A 22,060-nucleotide genomic window follows, 5' to 3' on the forward strand; every position below is an offset into this window, starting at 1 on the left:
CAATTTAAAGATAATTAACATATTAAGAAGCTTTTCAAATGATTGTAGAAAACTATGGAATTCTATGGAAAGATAATATCCTTAAGCTATGTACCTTATTAGGTAGCTAATTTTAATGCTCCAAATTTATTAATGAAAACATTAAAACTATGATTAATTTTTAATTATTTATTTTAATTTTTAATTATTAAATCTAATAAAATTTTGAAAACCTGTTTTTCATATTTATATTTCTTGAGAGCATCCAATGTCCAAGGAGTAACAATGTACCAAATTTAGTAATTCTAAATTCTATAGTGGCCTGCTCTATAAAGCATTTTGAACATTTTTTTTCGCCGTTATGCGCAATTCAAAAATAGTATAAATACATATATACTTTATCATGTTAAAAAGCTTTTGAAATAATTATAGAATGTGTTGTAATTCTATTAATGCTGTGTACCTCTTTAGATAACTAATTAATAATATTGAAACATTTGTTTCGAAATTAATTTTGACAGTTTTATCTTAAAGGAAATCACCGACATTAAAATAATATTGAAAACTTGGCAAATAGATCATTGTCCTTATCTTTTCCGCATTTGTGCCAAGCTACATGCAATGGTCTAAGAAAAATTTAGACAGTAGAATTTCTTTCTTCTTTATTTTTCTCCGGGGATTCCGCCAGTTCAAAGACAAAAGTCAAGCATATCTCTTTAAGTGCACCTGTTCGAAATATGACACAAGCCAAGAGAAATGAAGCTTTATTCGAGTGAAATCTTTAAAGGCAAAGGTAATTGTTCTTCCTTTCATTTAAACGGAAGCGAAAGTCTATTGTTTTTATTGTGCACCGCACAATTGCTATAGATAGTCCAGGAAAACTTGCGGTTGTTAAAATAACTTCTTCTATAATGCTTATCAATATCATAAAGAAAAAGAAAGATATAAAAAAACCAGTCTTTGCCCTATAATTTTTAAACTCTTGGTAAGTTCTATTCTTTTGGGAATGCGATGTTCATTTATTAACTTGCTTAATTTTATTTGCATCTAATTTAAACATATTGCAATATATTTACAGTTAATTGCTTGCAGTTAAAAGAAATTTTTTATTATTATAAAAATATTTAAAGAAATTTAATTGCAATCTTATTTTTTTTCTTACGTATATGAACCATACATTTATAAGTATTAAAATAATCATCAACTTGATTATTTTTAATATTAAATACAATTGTGTAAAGTTAATTTTTTTTTGTATTTTTGCTCATTAAATAATTAATATTATTTCTCAATGTCTGATTGGAAAGTATTCGCCATCGATTTATACTTGCATATGAAGTGAAATAATTTGTTATTCATCAGAACCAAATAAAGAAATAATATTACAATAACATTTTAATTCAAGACGGAATTTATAAGCAGAAATGTGTATAAAATTTTTATATAATTGTAATTCTTCATCGTTATTTTATCACACGTATCAAAATTATTTGGTTATTTTATTCCATATTTAAAGGAATAATTCAAGAATTATCTGTTTCTTTCTTTTTATAGCTTTTAAATTCAATAAAAAGTTTTAATATAAATTTATTTTTACATTTATGTTTTAACTAATTTAAAATCAGCACCATATAAATAGTTTTTTAATAGTGAATGCAAATTGCATTGGCCCAAATTTTTAAAAAATGTATTTAAAAAAAATCTTTAATTTTTTTTATGTAAATAATTATTTTTAAAGGAAACTTTTTCTGAAAACGAAAAAATATTGATTTCAAATTAATGTTTTTTTCTGCTTATGTGGGTTTTTTTAAATCTATAAAATTATTGATTTGTTTCTTTTTGGCAGTTTTCGGTCTCTAACTACTTTTTTTCTTCTAATAACAAAAACAGATAATTAATTAGTATTAATTTTTCTGAATTAAAGTTCATTATATGTTAGATTTAATGGAATTATTATTTTTAAATTCCACTCTTGTATGCTTCAACTAAGAGAGTATTAGTAATTGGATTTTATTAGATTTTCTTATTCGTTATACTTTCTAAACTGTGCGTTATATGTACTAACTACATTTTCTGTAGTTATTGCCACGTGATTTGTCTTACATTTCTATTTATTCAGATACTTATATATCATACATTCATTATTTATCAGATACTCATCATATTTATTCAGGTACTCATTATCATCATCATTTATTATTTCCTATTTTTTAATGGCAATTTATTGTAATTCCAATCAGTAATAGTTCTTGTTAATTTAATTAAACTAATTTCAGCATCATAAGTACTTTTGTTCTCTATAAAAAATACTTGTTTTTTCATTATGAATATTTCTTTTTTGACTAAATTATCGAAAAAATATAGATTTTTTTTAAATACTTAATTGTACTATCATCATCTACAATACACAGACAACAATTGGCAAAGAGCCATATCTACTTCAATTCTACAGCATAAAATACGATTAGAGATTTCTATTCTAAGGTTCCATCTTTCTTTCTTTTCTTTTTTTAAAGTCAAGTAAACAATTCAGTAATCTCAATCAAGCTAATGGAAGCAAAAAAATATTTATGAAACTAAAAAAAAAACTCAAATTATTCCGAATTATAGAAAAAAAATGTGCCAAATGAATAAAAAAAAATTGAAACGGCATCAGACGCATTCCATCTTGCTTACGTTTTGTTTCATTATTGAGGATAATTAGTTAATTTAGAAAAAAAAATCAGTATTAATATGTTCTTGCTGTTATGAACCAAACATATTTGTTCAGATCTCTGATTCTTCTTAATAAATGTCAATTTGTGTCGCTCATTTAGTATAGAATTTTACATTATTTTTCTGTGTTGTATATCTTCTCAACATAATAGCCTTTTATGGACGTAATAAAAAATATTATATTATTCTTACTTTAAAAATGATGTAAATAATTGATTTAAAAGTTTATAACGGTTTGTTTTAAATATAACTTAAAAAAAGAAGTGTATAACAGTATTATAAGATAAATAAAGGAACAAACGATTTTAAATTCGAAATAAGAATTAATTAAATTAAGATTCTTGCGAAATGGATATGATAGTTGTATCTGGAAGCCGATGTAATAAGTGAAATAAAAATAAAATACCCTTTCAAGAAAATCTTAAAAACTGTTTTAAGTTTAGTAATGATTTTTAAAATTAAATTATTATGATCAGATTTCAGCATATAATGCATAAATATAATCCCCAAAAAAAAGTCTGAAATATCAAATTGACAGACCAAAGTGAAAGAAATTTTGCTGTAGAAAGTAATGCCGAAAAAACAGAACTTGTTCATTAAAATATTTCAGGGTATAAAATCAATAGCGAATATTGAATATTGCATTAAATTACCAAACGCCATTTTATTTACATAATGTTCCAAAACTATATCAAAAATAAATTGTCGTTGTTTGCTATTTTAAGTAGATTTTTATTTTTATTTTATGCAATTGAAATATTTTATGCGAAATTATAAAATATCTATTAAGAATTGCAAATTTTATATAAAGCAAGACAAACATTCGAGAAAAGTTTATAAAGCAGTGGAATTGAGCTAATTTGTAACTGGCAGGATCACAATAAAAAATAAATTTATCCAAAATTACGAATTATAAAAAAGGCGGATCTAAAACGGCGTGTTTTCTTTAATTAAGGATTATTTTTTAAAACTTTTTAAGGGTCTTAATAAAAAATATCTATTTAATAAATAAAATGGAAGAACTTTAATAACTAAAATAGCTATAATAATAATTTTTCAAGGAATAATTTCAAATATCTAGAAAACCAGATTTTTTTTCCCTTAAAAGTTTTTTTTCAGAGAAAATATTTAGATACGAATTACATATTCATTACGTATGAATATTTCTCCATCTTTTCTACATATGAACTCGTCATTTACTTTTTTAAAAAACATCCTGAATGCACTTAGTTTAACATGTTATTCGAAATAATCTGTTATATTACAGTATTCATTTTACAGTTTGTCTATCATTACTTATATTTTTGAATTTACACTCGGTTTTACCGCGCTGAAGTTAGGCGCTATATGACATTGTCAGTACAGGATCAGATAGAAAAAGTCTCTATCAGTTAGTTATAAAGAAATGTTTTTGTTTCTGTGTGTGTGTGAGTTCAGTCTCGTTTTTTTTTGGGGGGAAAGACACTAATATAAATAAACTTAAAAAGAAAACCATATATAAATACAAAATTTGATACAATTCATTAGAGCCGTTTCCGAGATACACGAAATAAATAAATGTATATATAAACTACTTTTTTAAAGTTTTAAAATAAATAATAAATGTTATAAATGGCATACAGCATTTTGAATGTAACATTGGTACAGCAAAATATGAAAATTTGCAGTAACTTTAGTTGATTAAAGTTTATTTTCAAATGAGAAATAGTTTAATACTTTTGATTGACTATATTATACTACAGTAAAGTCCTCAAATAAATAAAGGGCTTTAAAAATTTATGGCATATCATCACAGAAGTCACAAATTACCGTTACATTTAACTAACCAAACAATTCAGAAATGGAAACGATTTTTATAACATTCTGACTTCGAATGAATCAAAATAAATTTGAAATGAAAACATTCATTTAATCTTTTATATTTACTTTATATTATACTTTAATATTATAAAACATGAAATTTTAGATAGCAGAGAAAAAATTACGAATTATTAAAGATGTTTCACTTTCTAATGTATTCCTAACAAACTTTTCTTCCGTTCATGATTAAGGGAAGGAAAAAATCCAAACCACATTAGCCACCTCACTGAAATTAAATCACATTGTGTTCAGTGTTGCAAACGATTTCTTATTCCTTCCTTCGAACAAATGGGCGTAATTCATTTTACTTCCGAATGACGAGAAACTCTTTAGTTTGTCCTCGCCGCTGCTCATGCCCTAACCTTGGGTGTTCATTAGTAAATTGAGGAAACCGGGCCGCTTTATTTCCGGCATCTTTATTACTTCAGAGGCAGTTAAATACTAGGACATCGTGTCCCACTCGGAGGGAGGGAGGCCTGCTTTTGGGATTCCCCGGGTTTCTTGTTGTTATGCAAGTTGTGTAAGCAAATGATAGCGGAAAAAAAAGTCTTGCAAAGTGTAGGAAAGTTATTGCTATTCTACTTCTTGCTTCGTCTAATTATGTACAACTTTTTTTATTTCCTTTGTATATGAACTATAAAAAGAGAAACTACTGAGTCCTTCAGTCTGATTTCTTTATGTAACACCATACTTTGAATTCTTTCCTTATCTGTTTATGACAATAATATTTAAAAAATGCCAACAATCTCAACACGAAAGTGTATTTAATTTTTGTTAAATCCTATGAAATATTTATATGTGTGTGTTTGTCCTCTGAAAAAATTTGAATTAGCTCACCAATGCAGATAAAATAAAGTTTGGCATACGATTTTATCGCCATAATTTTGTATGTGTATGACTTTGAATTACATCAAACTAGGAGGTGAACCTTTGACGATTTATCTATTCGTTTGTATGTGATGCGATAACTCGGTAACACCAGATGGATTAATTATACTATATAACTAAATGGATTAATTATACTATATAATCTTAGCATCAAATTCTAAGCCTAAATTCTAGGCCTAAGGATAATTTTCAACTAAATTCATTAAAAGGTTGACTGTATTCGAAAATTTGTCAACCGATATATTTCTTGACAGGGCAACAAAAAGACAGAAAATTATAGATGGATGAAATTTGGTATGTAGTACTGATATCAAAATTCCTGATAAATGTCAAATTTTTGTTGCAATGAGTCAGTAATAAGAGGTCCAAACTGCCTATTAGATTTTCCTTGTTATAGCACAAAATTATGCACGAAATGTATCTATTGTGTATTAAGCACTTAAGAGAGAGTTCTACAGGTAATTTAAAAACTAAAAATCTGTTAAATGGAGAATCAGAAATGCAATCAAAAGGCACTGATACTTTATGAATTCCAAATGTGCTGTTGTAAACCGTATTAAGTGTGCATAATTTGCTGCATGAAATAAAAAATGTGATATTCTGTTGAATTAAAGACTATCTATGTTGCTATAATAAATTTTCAAAAATTTCAGCATTTAGAATATTTTTTTAGTGCTTTATAGAAACAATTATGGCCTCAAATATTTTTTGTGCAACTATATTCTGAAATCCAAAAGTTAATATTTTTTTCGTGTTTTTATTAAAATGCTTTGCTTTCAATTTTTTTCCCTGAATATTCGTTTCCTCTGTAATGAGTAAATACAGACAAAGAATCAAGCAGATCATTTACGTAATATTGAGGAAAATACAGAAAGAAAGGAAATGCTCACCTTTTATTGAGTTTAATAGCCAGTCACAAAATCAATATTTAGTAAACCAACAAAATGATATGTTCAAACTTTTTATAATGCTTTTGCTGTTTTTTGAAGGATGTTGAGAAAAGATTTCATCAATTCATATTTTAATATATATTATAGTGAACAATATTTGAGAAATCATCATTGACTCTCATGAAATATTTAAGATAAAAATTTAATTAGTGCTTTTACATATTCGGAACCAATCAATATTACTAAACCAGAAATCAACAGATTAAAATGAAGAGAAATTCTATCGCTTCGCTTAAATATTTTTACCAGTTATATTCCGTAAATAACGCATTCTCTATTTTCATACAAATTATAAATATCCTATTTGATTTGAGGCGTAATGATTAAATTTCATTCACGACTTATCTGTTTTGCTTGTTTGCATGAAATGCATTAAACAGATAATAGTTTTTGAAACATTATGTGAACGGAACGAACTAAGAACTTCAGAACTTCAGAAAGAACTAAGTTCCACCCTTAATTGTATGTTGTTGCCAAAAGTCTGTTCAATTTCATTTTTTCCCCCTTTATTTATTTATTTTTTATCTTTGTATACATTTTTCAGGAATAAATGTTTGTAGTGAAAGTAAGAATTTTTCGAGGATTTTTTTTGGAGGGGGGGGGAGGGTACTGTTAATGATATTTAAATCATTTCTTTTTTAAAAACTGCCCTTTTTCTGCTCGTATTCTACAATGTATAAAATATCTAAAAATATTATTGACATAAAATAAAAAAAATATTAGATTTAAAAAATTATTAATTTTTATTTTTTATTCCATTTAAGAATTCTATAAATTAGAAGGTTATGGTTCTTCTAAGCCATATTAAAGTTGTAGCAGAACAAATCATCCGGAAACAAAAAAAATTCATCATTTAGAAATTTATTTTAATACATACTTCCCATTAATTTTATTTTTAAATGTGATTTCCTTCATTGCTGGATAAAGTATTCTAAAAATTTCATAATCCTATAACTTTTAATTTAAACAATTTTTAAACCAAGCAAATTTTGTTGTCAGATCAAAATCTTTTGTGTTTTAGATAAGAACTACACATGAAGTAGGAGCACTAGAATCTTCGAATTTCGTAAATTTTGGCAATTATCCTACGAATTTCAGTATAAAAAGCTGTTGTCTTTCTTGAAAAATATTTGCAAAAGCTGTTTTGAAACAAATTGAAGTAAAATGTTCAGTAAATTTAAAAATCGCATTCTGATTAAAATGAGAGAAAGAGAGAAGAGACAATCTCTTACAAAATTCACTGCTATTTCATTTGCTTCTGTAAATGTCAAATGTCATTTTACTTAAGGCCAGATACGACACATTTACGCGGAAACATGGATTTCAGCGTTTTTTTAATTGAATTTTATCATTCTTGAGATCGATTAATTTTCTTTTATGTAATAATGTTGCAATATTATTAATATCTGTAGAATTTTTATTATAATTTTTGTTCGTTTTATTATTTAATTAAACGTATTTAGTTTATTTCTCTATATTTATGTTTTGATATAGTCGTCAACAAAAATAAATATTGGACACCTTTATATTTTATTTACTGCCGCTTCTTCACAAAATTTTATTTATTGTCATATCTTTATAATTTTCGTAATGGAAAAATTTCGAGATAGTAGTTAATTAACTCTGTTAATCAGTTTAACAAACCTGTTCCATTACTCCATTTCTATCGACGCCAATTTTGTGACGATACAATAATTAATAAAAAATGAATAAAAAGTTACAGGAGTGTTCCATTTTTGTTGTTGGCTATACAATTCATTAATTTTTGAAGGTTAGATTTTTTTATTCTAAACTTGTATCATATAAAAGTTTTAAGAACATTGAGAATATTCGGTAAGATTTAATTTAATGTATTATTTGAGTTTCTGCACTGCATAGATTTTCTTTGGCATTAATAGCTAGCTTTAAATCTCAAAGTTAAAACAAATTATCATTATAAAATTGAATTTCATTTAATATTTAAAAAAATGTTTAGATTTTAATTTAGAGCCACCATATTCTTTAATTTATAAAAATAAAAAAATTGCAATTTTCAGTTAATTTCTTTAAAAAATATTTTTTGCGTTTTTATTTTCTGCGTTTTCATTATTTTCTTACAGTAAATTTAATATGTAATCGTGTTGTTTTTTAGTCAGAGTAACATGGCCTCGTTTTAATAGATTGGGACTTATGATACTTTTTCTTTTTCCTTCAAATAAACTTTCAAGATAAAGAAAAATGTTAAGTAGTCTGAGTTTTTATAAAACGTATTAAATATTGAAAATATTCAGAACAGCTTCAGGAAAAAGATCTCATAAATAAAATAAAAAAAAACCTTATGTAAGTAAGTCTAACCAAACTGTTGTTAAATTATTTGGCCTTCCTGATTGTCTAACATTTTGAATCATTTCTCGTCGCTCGTCAACTGGCGAAAATGTTTTTGAAAACCATGTTTGAGAAAGTGATACTCATATTACTTAGCGTAAATGAAATTGATAAAAGCTTATTCTGCTTCTTCTATTCAAGGCTTTATAAAAACATTGCATAAATCGTCCCGTTTTAATTCTTTTAATGCCTTAGTTGCAGATTTTTTCAGCTTACGTAACGCTTCAACCAGCATTCTTCCCGCATTCGTAATGATTCTCATTTAAACATATTTTACAGAAAACAGCTAGATCGCATCTTCTTAAAAGCTTTTCTAAAACCCGCATAAACAAATCGAAGTTAGCAATTAAGTTAGTGAGACCATATTGGCTCTTTGCCAGCCGGTACGATAACTTCCTTGTATTGTTTCCAGAGGTCTGAAATATTGCTATTCGATTCATAAAAGTAAACTATTCAAAATGAACGCTGGGAAAATGGAGTTCTTTTTTTTTTTTATCATTTCTATTGACTTTTATTCTGCGGTTATGTAATTGAGTATTGGTCATCTTTTGAAAGACAATCATAAATCTTCAACACTATCTTCCCCCTTTCTTGACGTCACAAAATCTTCCGGTGTTGGATCGTGTAAAGATATAATACAACAAAAGTTATAAACTAAATTCATAATCAATAGTTCTACATTATTTAACTCGATTTGTTTCATCCTTGTAAAAATCGAATTTTATAATCGATTTTTCAATGGCTTCCTGGTGTTTAAGAGTTTTTAAATTTCGTACATCAGTGAATTCTTGATGACAATATATTATATTAAAACGTTTAGAATTTAATTAAATGTTAATTGATTAAATTAAATAAATTTTTGTTACAAACGTTCGGCGCTATTTGGCAATGAATTTTAGTTGAATATATATAATAGCACTGAAAGTTTCAATACTTTTCCTATCACTACTTTTCTACCCATAATATTTCCTATAACAAATAAAAATAAACATTAAAATCGGATTGAAACAAATAACGATACACTAAAATAAGTTCACATACCGATAAATAAATTAATTTAAATATTGAAAAAAAAAAAAAAAACTTTTCTCAGTTGCTAGATGCCAAAGCAGAAGTTGGGATTTTTTGTCCGATAAAGATACAGACCATTAAGGGTGGTAATATTCTTAACTATGTCTAATGTTACAGACGGCGGGGGTTGATTATATATATATATATATATATATATATATATATATATATATATATATATATATATATATATATATATATACACTTATACACTGATAAATTTTCTCTAAAGATATACATCAATGTTGCTCAATCTTTCACAATTAAGCTTATTTTACTCTTAAATTATTCTAAAATTATTGTTGAGTGATTTGGAATTGAGAACAATATGGATGCTAATAGAACAATAGTTTAATTTGAAATAACGGCCACAGTGTCTGACGCTATAGAGTCTGGGATTGGAAACCAGAGGATTACCGTTTCCAGACTCTATGCCATGCAACATCCATCTTGTATATGTCTTTGATATACGTAAGAAACCATGAAAAATGTCAAATAACGTCATTCCGTTGATATGACGCTGAATCAAGAGGGGGGTTACTTCCTTAGTGTCACTTTTGTCACTTGATTATTATATATTGGATACTATTTATGACTGCCACAAAATTTCTTTCGATTTAAATGAAAAAAGGGATATTAATCAAACTAAATTAAGAAATGGAATTCAAAATAATAACACTAAATGGAGATTAGAATATTTTAATAAAATAAAAATTTATGTATTATCTCCTGTTTTACGACTTCTTGTTGTAAGCTTAGACAATCCGATTACACTAATCATGCGTATCCGGTAAGTGCACTAAATAGATAAAATCACGATTTATTTCTAGATCTATTAGAATACTTTTTAAAAAGACTGTTATAAGTTAGGTAGAAACAGACTTCTCATCATTAGATTTTGAAATATTTTCGTCGACTGAGAGAAGTTAAAGTAACTCGTCTTAAAAATAAACAAAGCGTGACGGAATTCATTAGTAGTTAAATCATTTGGATTTTTTGTATCTATTTGTAACCGTCTGGAAAACAGCCGGATGCTTTATTTTTATCCTCGATGAAGCATGTAGTTTTAATCCTTTTTTTTTTTCTTTTTGCTAGTGTAACAATTTCAAAATCCTGTTTTCAATTTAAAAATAGCTGCTTAAATTATTTCATCTGATTTTATGAAAAAGCTGTAGGTTTGATGTAAATACGCTTTATTTATTAATAGTTTACTTATCTTTTCATTTTGAAGCAATCGATATGTAACTATTATAAGTTTATGCGATTATACCTTAATGTATGCTTGGTTATTTGAAATACTTTTAAACTGTTATACTTTGTAACCATTATATCCCCTCCGTAGACTTACAAATAATTTTGAATTTAATAGAAAGAGAAGGTGATAAATCATCTTTCTTTTACTAGATATATAAATAAAAAAAATTACTGAAAGGGGATTCCATAAAGCAGAGAAAATATTTGTGTTATCATGATTTATTTCTAATTATTCATAATTTATAGCTCTTATTTAATATGCAAATTAAATCAATGAACAAATATGCGTTTAATGCTTTTCTTTTATTTAAATATTCAAGTATTTTTTTTTTTTTTTTTTTCATTTAGACCTTCGCGCTTGTAAGGGCGGGTGTAAATTTTTGTTAACAACGATTGTTTTGAATTCCTATCTCATCCGATTATGACGTATTTCGGGTCGTAGCTAAGATATATCTAAACTATCTCCCTCTTTAGATATATAATGATTTTAATGCATTTTATGATTAAATAATTATTTAATGATATAATGCATTTAAAAAAGATTATGGCTTTGTGAGTAAACTAAGGGACTGTAAAGGATTATAAATGTAATTGTAAGGATCGAGGAACTTTTATTACATTGAATTACTTGTATGTCTTTAAAATCAAATTTCATTCGGGAAGTATGATGTGTGTGTGTGTGTGTGTGTGTGTGTGTGTGTGTGTGTGTGTGTGTGTGTGTGTGTGTGTGTGTGTGTGTGTGTGTGTGTGTGTGTGTGTGTGTGTGTGTGTGTGTGTTAAATTACCCCCTGCTGTTCAAAAGCTAAAGCTACCCCCCTGCTGTTCTAAGTTTTAAGAATTTTACTTAAAATTACTAAAAAATAAAATTTCTCAAGAATAAAAATTTGGTTTTCTTCTTTTTCCTACAATTTTCTTAACAAATTTTTATTAATTTTTTTTTTTTTTTTGCTTTGAAATTCTTTTTTTTTAAGTTTTCTTGTAACTGGATCGAATATATATTGGTTCTCATATTTCTTTTGTTCGCAATTAAAGTTTCCAAGTTTATTATTATGAAATTGTATTCTTCCTACCGTTTACTTCTTGCAAATATTCTAATCCGAGCGGAACAAAATTAGAGAACAGGGGTGTTAAAAAAATGAACTTTTGAATTATTTTATATTGCATACGAACTTTATGAGCAGACTGTATTTATATCTTAACTTTTTTTACCTCATGTAACAGTTGTCCGTACAAATGATTTCAGTGCTCGCAAAATCCGAAACAAACACTTCAATCTACTGTAAATCACTATTTTATCATAATACATATTTTTGTTGAATGTTAGTTAATTTTCTCAAAACTAGATGGCGTTGGTTGCTATTAAATACTATATTTGAATTTCGTTCGCCATTAAATTGGTGAGGATGTGTATGTGTAAACACTACGAATATCGAAAAAAATATTTCTACGTGTTATTCAACACAGCTCATTGTTTTTTCTGTTCTAAATTGTTTACAAAAAAAAAAATCGATGTTTTGAATAATGTTTTGTAATAAGTAAATATTTGTGTCATTATTTTTCGCCGTTTATTCAAAACCTAGATGTACATGTTTTAGTATTTGGGAAAAACTATAAAAACAAATGTCAATTTGATATTTATAAAAATCGAGTCATGAAATGCTACAGCAAATTAAAGAAACTGATTTTTCTTGTAAGAAATATGTTAATTTAAAAAAAAATGTTTCAATTATATATTTTTTAGAATCATATCATTTATGTTCGTACTTTTCATTAATAAAAAAATGCATGGTAGCATCAATTAGATATTTTTATCTTAACGCTGCATTTCTGTGCTATACTGCATGGATTTATAGATTCTTTCAATAAATTAAAAATCAAAATTTACAGGCTTTTACACCCGTGCTTTAACTGACTGCTTTTGTGTTCTGCTTTTTCTTTTTTAGTTTTGGGAAGTCGTTGCTGATTCAGACAAGACTGTCAGCTTGGTCAGTACTCACACTCTCTACTTCTGTTTCTCTCTTTTTCTGTCTCTCTTCTAATATTTTTTAACTAATTTCTTCTTATTGCACGGTTTGCAGTGTGATAATGCTTAGTTAACTATCTTTTATTGCATGCTTATTTCTTTCTTCAATTTCAAGAAGAAGAAAAAAAGAATTTGTACTGCTTTCAAAGCGAATTCTTTATCATATTTACTTTCAACTTTTGCTATCTCATTTTTACAGTTAAAATACACTTTTAAGGAGAATTTATGGTAGAATTAAGAAAACGTACAGCAGAGAATAATACTTAAATGTATCTTTTTAAACAATAATGTTTACATGTAATTAACAAACAGGAAGATAAATTCGAGGCTTAAGGCATTTTATGAATATGAATCGTTAATGTGGATGATGTGAAAGAATGCCAGAAGTAAAGTGTTGTTACTATAGCAGTGCTAAATTAATCGCCAGAAGTCAAGTACTGATACTACAGCAGTGCTAAATTCATTCATATTTATTTTCTACTTTTGCTATCTGATTCTCACAGCTAAAATACACTTTTAATGAAAATTTATGTTAGAATTAGAAAAACATGTTCAGCATAGAATTATTCTTAAATATATCTTTTTAAATAATAATGATTACATGAAATTAAAAAAAGGAACGATAAATTCGAGGCTTAAGGCATTTTATGAATATGAATCGTTGTGGATCTTGAAAAAAAAATGCCAAGTATTTATAAGTCAAATGTTGATACTACAGCAGTTCTAAATTAATCAAACAGAAATAACAAGATAATCATTATGCCAAAAGTGATACTGAATTAAATCATGCACTCTTAAGCAGTATTCATTCTATGATATACTTATGTTTAACTATGGAGGTGAAATGTCACTTCTGTGTACCTTCAGGGGAAACATGGAATCAGTTTGTCTCCTATTCTAGTATTAATATATTTGGAAAATAATAATGTATTTTATGTGCATAAAAACTAATTAAGAATAAACAAGGTCTAAAAGCATCTCAAGTAGTGATATAATTCTGTCATTTTTATTCCCAAAAAAGTGATTTTTGAAATCAAGATGTTAAAATCTCATTAATATTTTGCTAAATTGGATAAATTGGACCCTGGAAGTGTATAAAAATTTAAATAAAATATTTTTCAGAGAGATATTAATTTACCCAAATGAGAAATATATATGTAATTCTGTCCATCATTTAAAGCAAGCATTCTTTCAGCTAGAAGTAAGTTTTCTTTTACGATGGTTTAGAAATAACCTATTGTATTGCTGTTGAAGAGAGTACCCTACAAATTTTAAAATATATATATTATCTTGGTATTTCCGTGTAATACTTTTCCAATTCATTTTATTCCTGGTGGCATTCATTTAAGCTTCCTAGTCTTCTATAAAATATATTTTTTGTCCATATATCAGGTGAGATGTATTCTTGTTTTGCTATATATCGATGATCTATATAGAGCTCTAGAGATTTCAGCATCTTTCTTCGTTAATTACATGGCTACGAATACGGCCTAGAGCTAACAAAACATATCATTGATTTCCTTTATGCAAAACTTGCTTGAAAGGCATTACTTGAACTCAATATGCTGTCCAAACAAACATTATTGAGCTATACTTTGCTTTTTTGGCACTCTTTTTGGTTGAGTCGAAAGATTATCTAACTAAACACATTTCCCCCCCCCCTTCGAAATTGAATTATTTTGAAGCAGCAATTTACCTTACTGAAATCTCTCTGTTTCTGAACATAAATTCTTTATAATAATCTTAATATGAAATCATTTTGCAAAATGTTTTTCATTCAATGTACATGCATATAAAAATTAAAATGTTGTCGTAGAATAAAAATAAATTACCGTGTATATTTATATTTAACAGAATATTCAGGTAGTATTATAACAGATAACGTTAATTTTAGATAGTACTAGAATAGCAACATTTGGAATAATTTTAGAATTGTTATTTATAGAAAAGAGGAACTGACAAAAAATTGTCTGATAATTTTTGTTCCCTATTCTAAGAACCCAAGTGATAAGGAGATTTGCATCTGTTTCTAATTTCAGAAGATGAAACATTTTTAGAAGCATTTTAGCGTCATTAATAAAACGTTGGGGAATTATGCAACCGCTAAATTGAGTTGAAAATTTGAAATCTTGAGATTGCAGGCTTTATTGTATTAAAGATATCCAAGGACTTTCATTCTAAATTTTTTTTCATTTCTTTAAGAATTTATAATATATTTTTTTAATTATTCTTTACATAGAATTATCATTTGAAATTTATTTGTTTTGAATTTCAGATTTATAGAATTTATCTTTTATTTTGCAAAATCAACTTTTAAGTGCTTTCAATCTTAACATTTACAGTGCACCGTACATAAATAAGAAATCTGGTTTGGTTTAGTTTTAAAAGATGAGACCTGAAAAAAAATCAACAGGATTTCCAAATAATATTTTGCTAGTGCTTTATTGCATCGTATTCTATACACATCTAACAATGTCAATTTATTCGTTCCATTCAAACCATATTAAGAGAAACTGACCATAAGCACTATCAATTTCTTTTTTTTTTTTTAGTATAACTATTTCTACATCTTTCAGGTAACTTTTTATAACAGAGTCAATTCGTTCTACCTTGTTTCGAAATAATATTAAGAGAAAGTAACAAGCTTAGCAACAATCGAAATAGTACTAGAGAAAATTTTATTTTTAGGAGAAATACTTACTTTTTTTTTAATCATGCTATATGAAGAAAACCTGCTGCAAAATTGTATTGTTGCATGGCTATCACAATTTGTCCCTGTTACTGTTGTTGAACTGTAGCAATGTTCTTAGAAAACCTTGTTCATAGTCCATTGACTCTTTCTTAATATCATCGCTTGATATTGAAGATATGATAAAAACTGAACATATGAAAGTAGTATAAATTGTCTTTTGTTGTGAGGAGGGGATATTACTCATTTTTTTTTATTTCAATTAACATTAAAAGCAAAATAGTATAGCATCAAAAACATATCCTGGAAGCTCTTCAATAATACATTTCTAAGTTTCAGTTTTTAGATTAAATAAATGGGGTAAAATGCTTTAATGTTTGGAAACTGAATTCATTAAGTTAACCCTCTTTAAGTTTCAAATTTCCCCATATGAAATTCTGATCGAAGCAGATCCCCATTTAGTTAGAATTATCAACTGACGTGCTGTAAACCTCATTATTTCTCTCTTAAATGTTACAACAGAATAAAGAATAATTTATTATTCCTTAAGACATTCAAGACAACACAATACCACCTGGCGAGATTAAAGTTGATCATTCTTTAACTTAAAAGGGAAATCGATAACATAAAAGACACCGTAAATTACTGTTGTCGATATTAAGAATTATATAGATATAAGTTAAAATATTAGAAACGGTTTTTGAGATTAATTGTATTTTTGTCTGCTAAAAGATGCTACCTTCCTTCGATAAAAGGTAACAAATATTTAAAAATTAGATTATAGATTTTGATTGAAATGAATTTTTTTAGCAGTATTTATCCTCATTTGGTACGGTTACAGGAATAATATTTAAGGCTCTACGAAGGAGAAAAGATAATTACTGGTGCTTTCTTTCCATTCGTTATTTTATTTCAACGTTGTCACCTTTGGCGATCAGCTGATTTCGCCAGGACTATTATTTGAGTTGAACTTAAATTAAATCGCTTTTATATAACTTGATATTCAAGATTCCCTCAAAAAATCTGATTAAACATTAAATTATAATAAACACTGAAATCTTGCTGTTTGTGCATTCTATTCAAGAATTTTTCTAATGGAGTTAAGTCCCGTGGTATCCTATTATTTTCCATTAAAATTAATAATAATAACTGTCCAGGTAAACTATATTTTAATTGATCGCACGTTGTTTTTCTCTGTACTATAGCTTTATTTTCTTATTCCTCATGAAAAATGGAAGGGGGAAGAGATTAATGAGCATAATCATTCTTAAATATTTCAGAGGAAATTTGTAATCACGCGAGTTTGCTAATAAATAAATAAATAAACTTTTTATTTCATTTAAACATTGAAAATATTATTAAATATTTTGAAAAAATGTAGGCAATGAAAATATATGTAATGCAAAATATATATATTTATTAAAATTCAAAATTTAAGAGAGAATTATACTACCACTAAATTGATATAATTAAAAATTAATACCCTGTATTTTCAAGCAGTTTATTTATTTATCTTTTAGAAGTACTGTCTAAAATTTTTCGCAGTAGTGAAAAATTCTCCTTTATTTTTTAATGAATTAATTTTTTTTTTCTCGAGGTGTACATTTTTACGATCCAGAGTACATTTGTGTCAAATTTGATTACTGTAAATCAAACTATTTTGGCTGTGGGGCGCCAACAAGCACACACACACACACACACACACATACACACACGCACACACACATTCTCCTCCATTATTAACATCTGTTGCACGTTAAATCTGTCATACCAAAACTCCTCCCACTGATATGGTGTGGCGTGAAGAGGAGGGTGCCAGCTCAGGTGTCGTCCTCGCCATCTGACCACGGTTCAAAATTTAGAGGTCCGTCCCAAAATAACCCTAGTGTTGCTTTACAACGGGACGTTAATATAACTGAACTGAACTGAGCTGAACTCCTCCATTATCAGGAGGAATAATGAATAATAATGCTTCTTGTCATCCACAAAAACTAAAAATGCACGATATCTCTGTTGATAGTTAAGCATTTAGTGGGATAGTGTTACAAAAATATTAAAATGTGCTCCGTTTATGTTAACACCATAAAAAAAATAATTTAAAAAATTACATTGGTTCTAAAAGCAAATTATATTAAGAAATTTTATCAAACGAAAAGAAAGGATTTTTATATGACTTTTATTCAACATATGTAAACAATTCGATGCCAATTGATTTTCGCCACTGATGGTATTCATATCTTTACAGTCTCATCACAGCGGCTCTGAGAAAGACAAAAACAACGTAGCGCCTACTTCTCCCCGGACCAGCTCACTGCGTCGGGCCATCAAGTCGGGCAAAAAGGACAACATCCCTAGGTTCTACTATAAGGATGGAAAGCCACAAACTCCCCAGGAGATCGAGGCCCACCTCAAGAAAGTCGCCGCCGTCTTTGCAGGACTCAATGATGGCAAAGCTTCGAGAGAGGAGTTTGGCATTATCACCAAGGTGAGATGAATCTTTCACTCTTACATCTTGAGATTGTACTAATTCCCAACATAGAAAGGATCTTCTTGATATATATTCTTTGAAATCTGTTTCACTGTTTCAATACAAGGAAATATATTATCATTTTGACTTTCACGCTTACGAATTTAATATAATAGAAGGGAGAGACAACTCAAACGTTTTTAATTTAATTATTGACATAAAACAATTCTTATACTAGCTGAAATGAATGATTCTTAGGTAACATTGAAGAATGGCCTGTTCTATCTCTAGCTTTAAATCCTGTTAAAGATTTGTGAAACAGAGAAGGACAAGTGCTCTAAATTTTTGAATATCATCGCCAATCTAAACAGAATTCAATTTACTTCTATCTTAGTATGATATTTTTTTGTAGGGGAGAGGGTCAAGGCTGAAAGGATAGACATTTCTTACTTCTTATCCAGAAAAAAAGTTATGAAAGATAAGTTCTGAAGGTTATTAGGAATCAGCACGTTTTTAGGAATTGTATGCAATAACTTGATTTCTCTGGGCATATTAACAGTATATGTAAAGCATACAATTATTCAAAATATACGATTTTTCTCTCTTTGAATTACATAATTGCTAAGTAAAAAGTGACAAATGTAAAGGGAGGAAATATTTTAAATGGCATTACCAATCCATTCTTCATTCTTAAAATCAAATTATTTTCTTCTGTAGTCATTATCACCTACAGAATCTTAACTGATTACCAGTGGCACAGCACAGATCGTTCATGAAAAATAGAATTCTCCTTTTCTACTCACGCTATGGTTTTCAGAACACTTAATTGATTATAAAGAAGCAGCTATCTGCGCATAAAACAATTGCTCAAGACCTGGCACTGTATAACACTGTTCTAACAGAGAACTAAATTTTATCTTGACAGAAATCAAGTCTTTGCCACATGGATTTATTGTCCCTCAATTGTTCAAACCGATCTGAATTTCAGTAAATATTCTGTTTTAATTAGATTATGCGCATTTTATTGCCGCATTCTATTCAGTGTCAGCTATTCTATTCTCCTGACTGCAATACTTATGCATAGTGCCAAAAAATTAACTCATTTCCTATTTCAGTAAACAATCACATCTCTTACCCAAACAAAAGATAATAATAGCATCTCGTTTGCGATTAAGACAAATGTGTTTGTGTCTGAATGGGGGGCTTTGGGCGGGAAGCAGCACCTAAATATTTGTTTCTTTTGCTTTTACAGGCATGCGGATTGCCTCTGTACTGGAAGCTTCCATTGTTCCTGGCGGCGAGGGGGGAGAAGAAGTCGGCCGTCAGTTGCGATGCATTCCTCGAATACTGGAGAAGGTGAGTGTGGGACCTATTTTGGATCCCGGGGGCGAGAGCCAAGAGTGCGTAACTCTTTCAGCGCTGTCAATGGTGATGACGACGGTTTCTGCTGGCCTCGCCTCTATTTATAAGGATTACAAAGTGTTACAACCTTTATCAGAGCGTACATTCTGGAGATAGCTGAGATGTTGAAGTGATCGCTTTTAGTTGAGAAAAAAACATGATGATACATTGTTTTTTTTTTTTTTTAATTTAACTTCAGATACTTTAAGAAGTATTTTGATCATCCACCTTCAACTTATTGAATGCATGATGACGATTATGTAAAGGAATGAGACCGTCAGATTGATGTTAAGCATTTTTCATTACTTTCAATGATAATTTTAATAATGACTTTTGATTACTATGAGTTTGGTGAGAGAAAAAAAAAGCAGGATGTACAGCGTTCGGTTGCAAAAGCAGTGCTATTTAGAGGAGAACAGGCCTCGATGATACTCTTTTTAAATTTCGGATATTTCTCTTCCCCTTCAATTCATTTCTATCAAATATCCAATTCTAACTACTTATGATGATACCTATAGTGATGATTTGGGATTATTATTAACTTGGAAGTGGAAAAAGTCAGAGAGTGTATTGTGGGTTGCTAAAACGATGCTATTCAGCTGAGAAAAGGCCATAATCATACTATTTTTAAATCTCGGGTTTTTTGCCGTCATCTAATTCATAGGTTCCCAAAGTGGTCCAGGTGGACCCCCAGGGGTCCATAGGAGACCACACCAAAAATTTTCTGGTTTTCATAATAATGAACAAAATTTTTGGCTTGGATTTACCTATCAACGTAGACAGGTAGCATCATTCACTAGGTAGATACTCAAAAATATTCGAGACTCAGTTCAAACACAGAATTGAATCGAACAATAGATAATAGCACAAGTGTACACCACATATCGAGACTTTTTTCATTGTTGATTTACATTTCAGAGTTCATTGTTGATTTTTTGTCAACTGTTGATTGTTTGTAATAATAAATGTTTATAATTTTGTATAACCACAAGTATTATTTTAATAAATAGGACACAAGAAAATGTGCTATTTTTCTTTTCTCCTTAACACCCCCAATTTAGGATGATATTTTTTAGGAGTTGTGGGAATACAGTAGAAATGTAGCAGTAGGGGGTCTACCGAAAATAGTAAAACTTTGAAAGTGGTCCACGAGAAAAAAAAAGTTTGGGAACCTCTGAGCTAATTGGATATATGCTTTATGATGTCCAATAAGACAGATAAGTCCAGATAAGATGTCCAGAAGATAAATTCAATGTGAGAGAATGAGACCATCAGACTGAGCTTACGCATTTCTCATTACTTTTGATTATACATTTAGTAGTAACTTTTGATTACTTTGTTATCGGGGAGGGCAGTTCAAAATATACATTGTTAGGGTGCTAAATCGATACATAGAGGAGAAAAAAATATTGTCAAACTAGGCTTAAGTATCTTTTATTGATTTTTTGCTAGATTTTTGGATATTTATCTTCGCCTGATAGGACATGTTTTGATAATCATGTAAACGAATGAGGCCCATGAAATCGAGCTTATTAATTTTTCATTATTACCAGTGAAAATTTTCATCGAATTCTATTAGAACAAACTATTATAGGACATCTCCACCATGTTGTTCGATATTCTGAATGCCATGAACATCTGAAGGTATCGTAACAATGCCATTGGGTATTTTGTGTTCATTGGGAGAGCTCATAATAATAATTTCTGATTAATATGAAATTATGCTAAGATAAAATCTGAGTACTTTGTAGTTTATTTTGTTAATAATTTTCTAATTAGCTAAGAAAAAAAACTTTCGTGGTGCGGTTTTTAAATGTAATTTCGCCAAACTGAAGAAGTGTTTATTCAGATGTTTAGTCATCTGCCTTTATCTGAATGGAAAGAACATGATAATGATAACTTGAACAGATAAGGCCACCAGTTTGAGTGCGCTCTTTTTAAACGGCAAAAACTCAACCTTAATTAGTAGTAATTATAGTTTTATTTTTCTTAAAACTATAATAAATATACGATTACAAAATGCAGCTGCATTGTCTCGGACTAAATAACTGCACATTCTCATTTTTAATTAATATTTATTCAAATGCAATCTATTTTTATCTGATTGGATACATAATGATGATAACAAGAACGAAAAAGTCCATCAGATTAAACTTAATGACAAATGATAAAACCCTAACTTAATGACAAGTAGTTAATTTAATTTTATTTTTCTTAAAACTATTATAATTACGCTGTTAATAAAAACTGCTGAACTGTCTCTGGGAACATAAACCGCATATTCTTATTTTCAGTAGTTCTGAAGATGTATAAAAAAATATTTATCAGTAATGAGTGTATTTTGAATTGGAAAAGGGAATTGAAAACATCTTTATATAATTACCACGCTGGTCTAAGAT

General features: G+C 28.3%; 1 protein-coding gene across 3 annotated transcripts in view; it reads left to right on the forward strand.

The window, feature by feature from the left end:
• The window catches only part of LOC129965608 (serine/threonine-protein phosphatase 2A regulatory subunit B'' subunit alpha-like), an 84,212-nt gene that overhangs the window by 44,307 nt on the left and 17,845 nt on the right, over positions 1-22,060 (forward strand). For 2 of the 3 annotated variants that reach the window (XM_056079648.1, XM_056079649.1), the window contains exons 2-4: positions 13,025-13,066; positions 18,039-18,278; positions 19,513-19,616. In XM_056079648.1, the coding sequence (XP_055935623.1) occupies positions 13,025-13,066; positions 18,039-18,278; positions 19,513-19,616 (386 nt within the window). The remainder of the gene's footprint in view (positions 1-13,024; positions 13,067-18,038; positions 18,279-19,512; positions 19,617-22,060) is intronic. The other variant, XM_056079651.1, reaches the window with a different exon arrangement.

The sequence above is a fragment of the Argiope bruennichi genome, chromosome 4 (assembly GCF_947563725.1).
Source record: "Argiope bruennichi chromosome 4, qqArgBrue1.1, whole genome shotgun sequence".
NCBI classification, from domain to species: domain Eukaryota; kingdom Metazoa; phylum Arthropoda; class Arachnida; order Araneae; family Araneidae; genus Argiope; species Argiope bruennichi.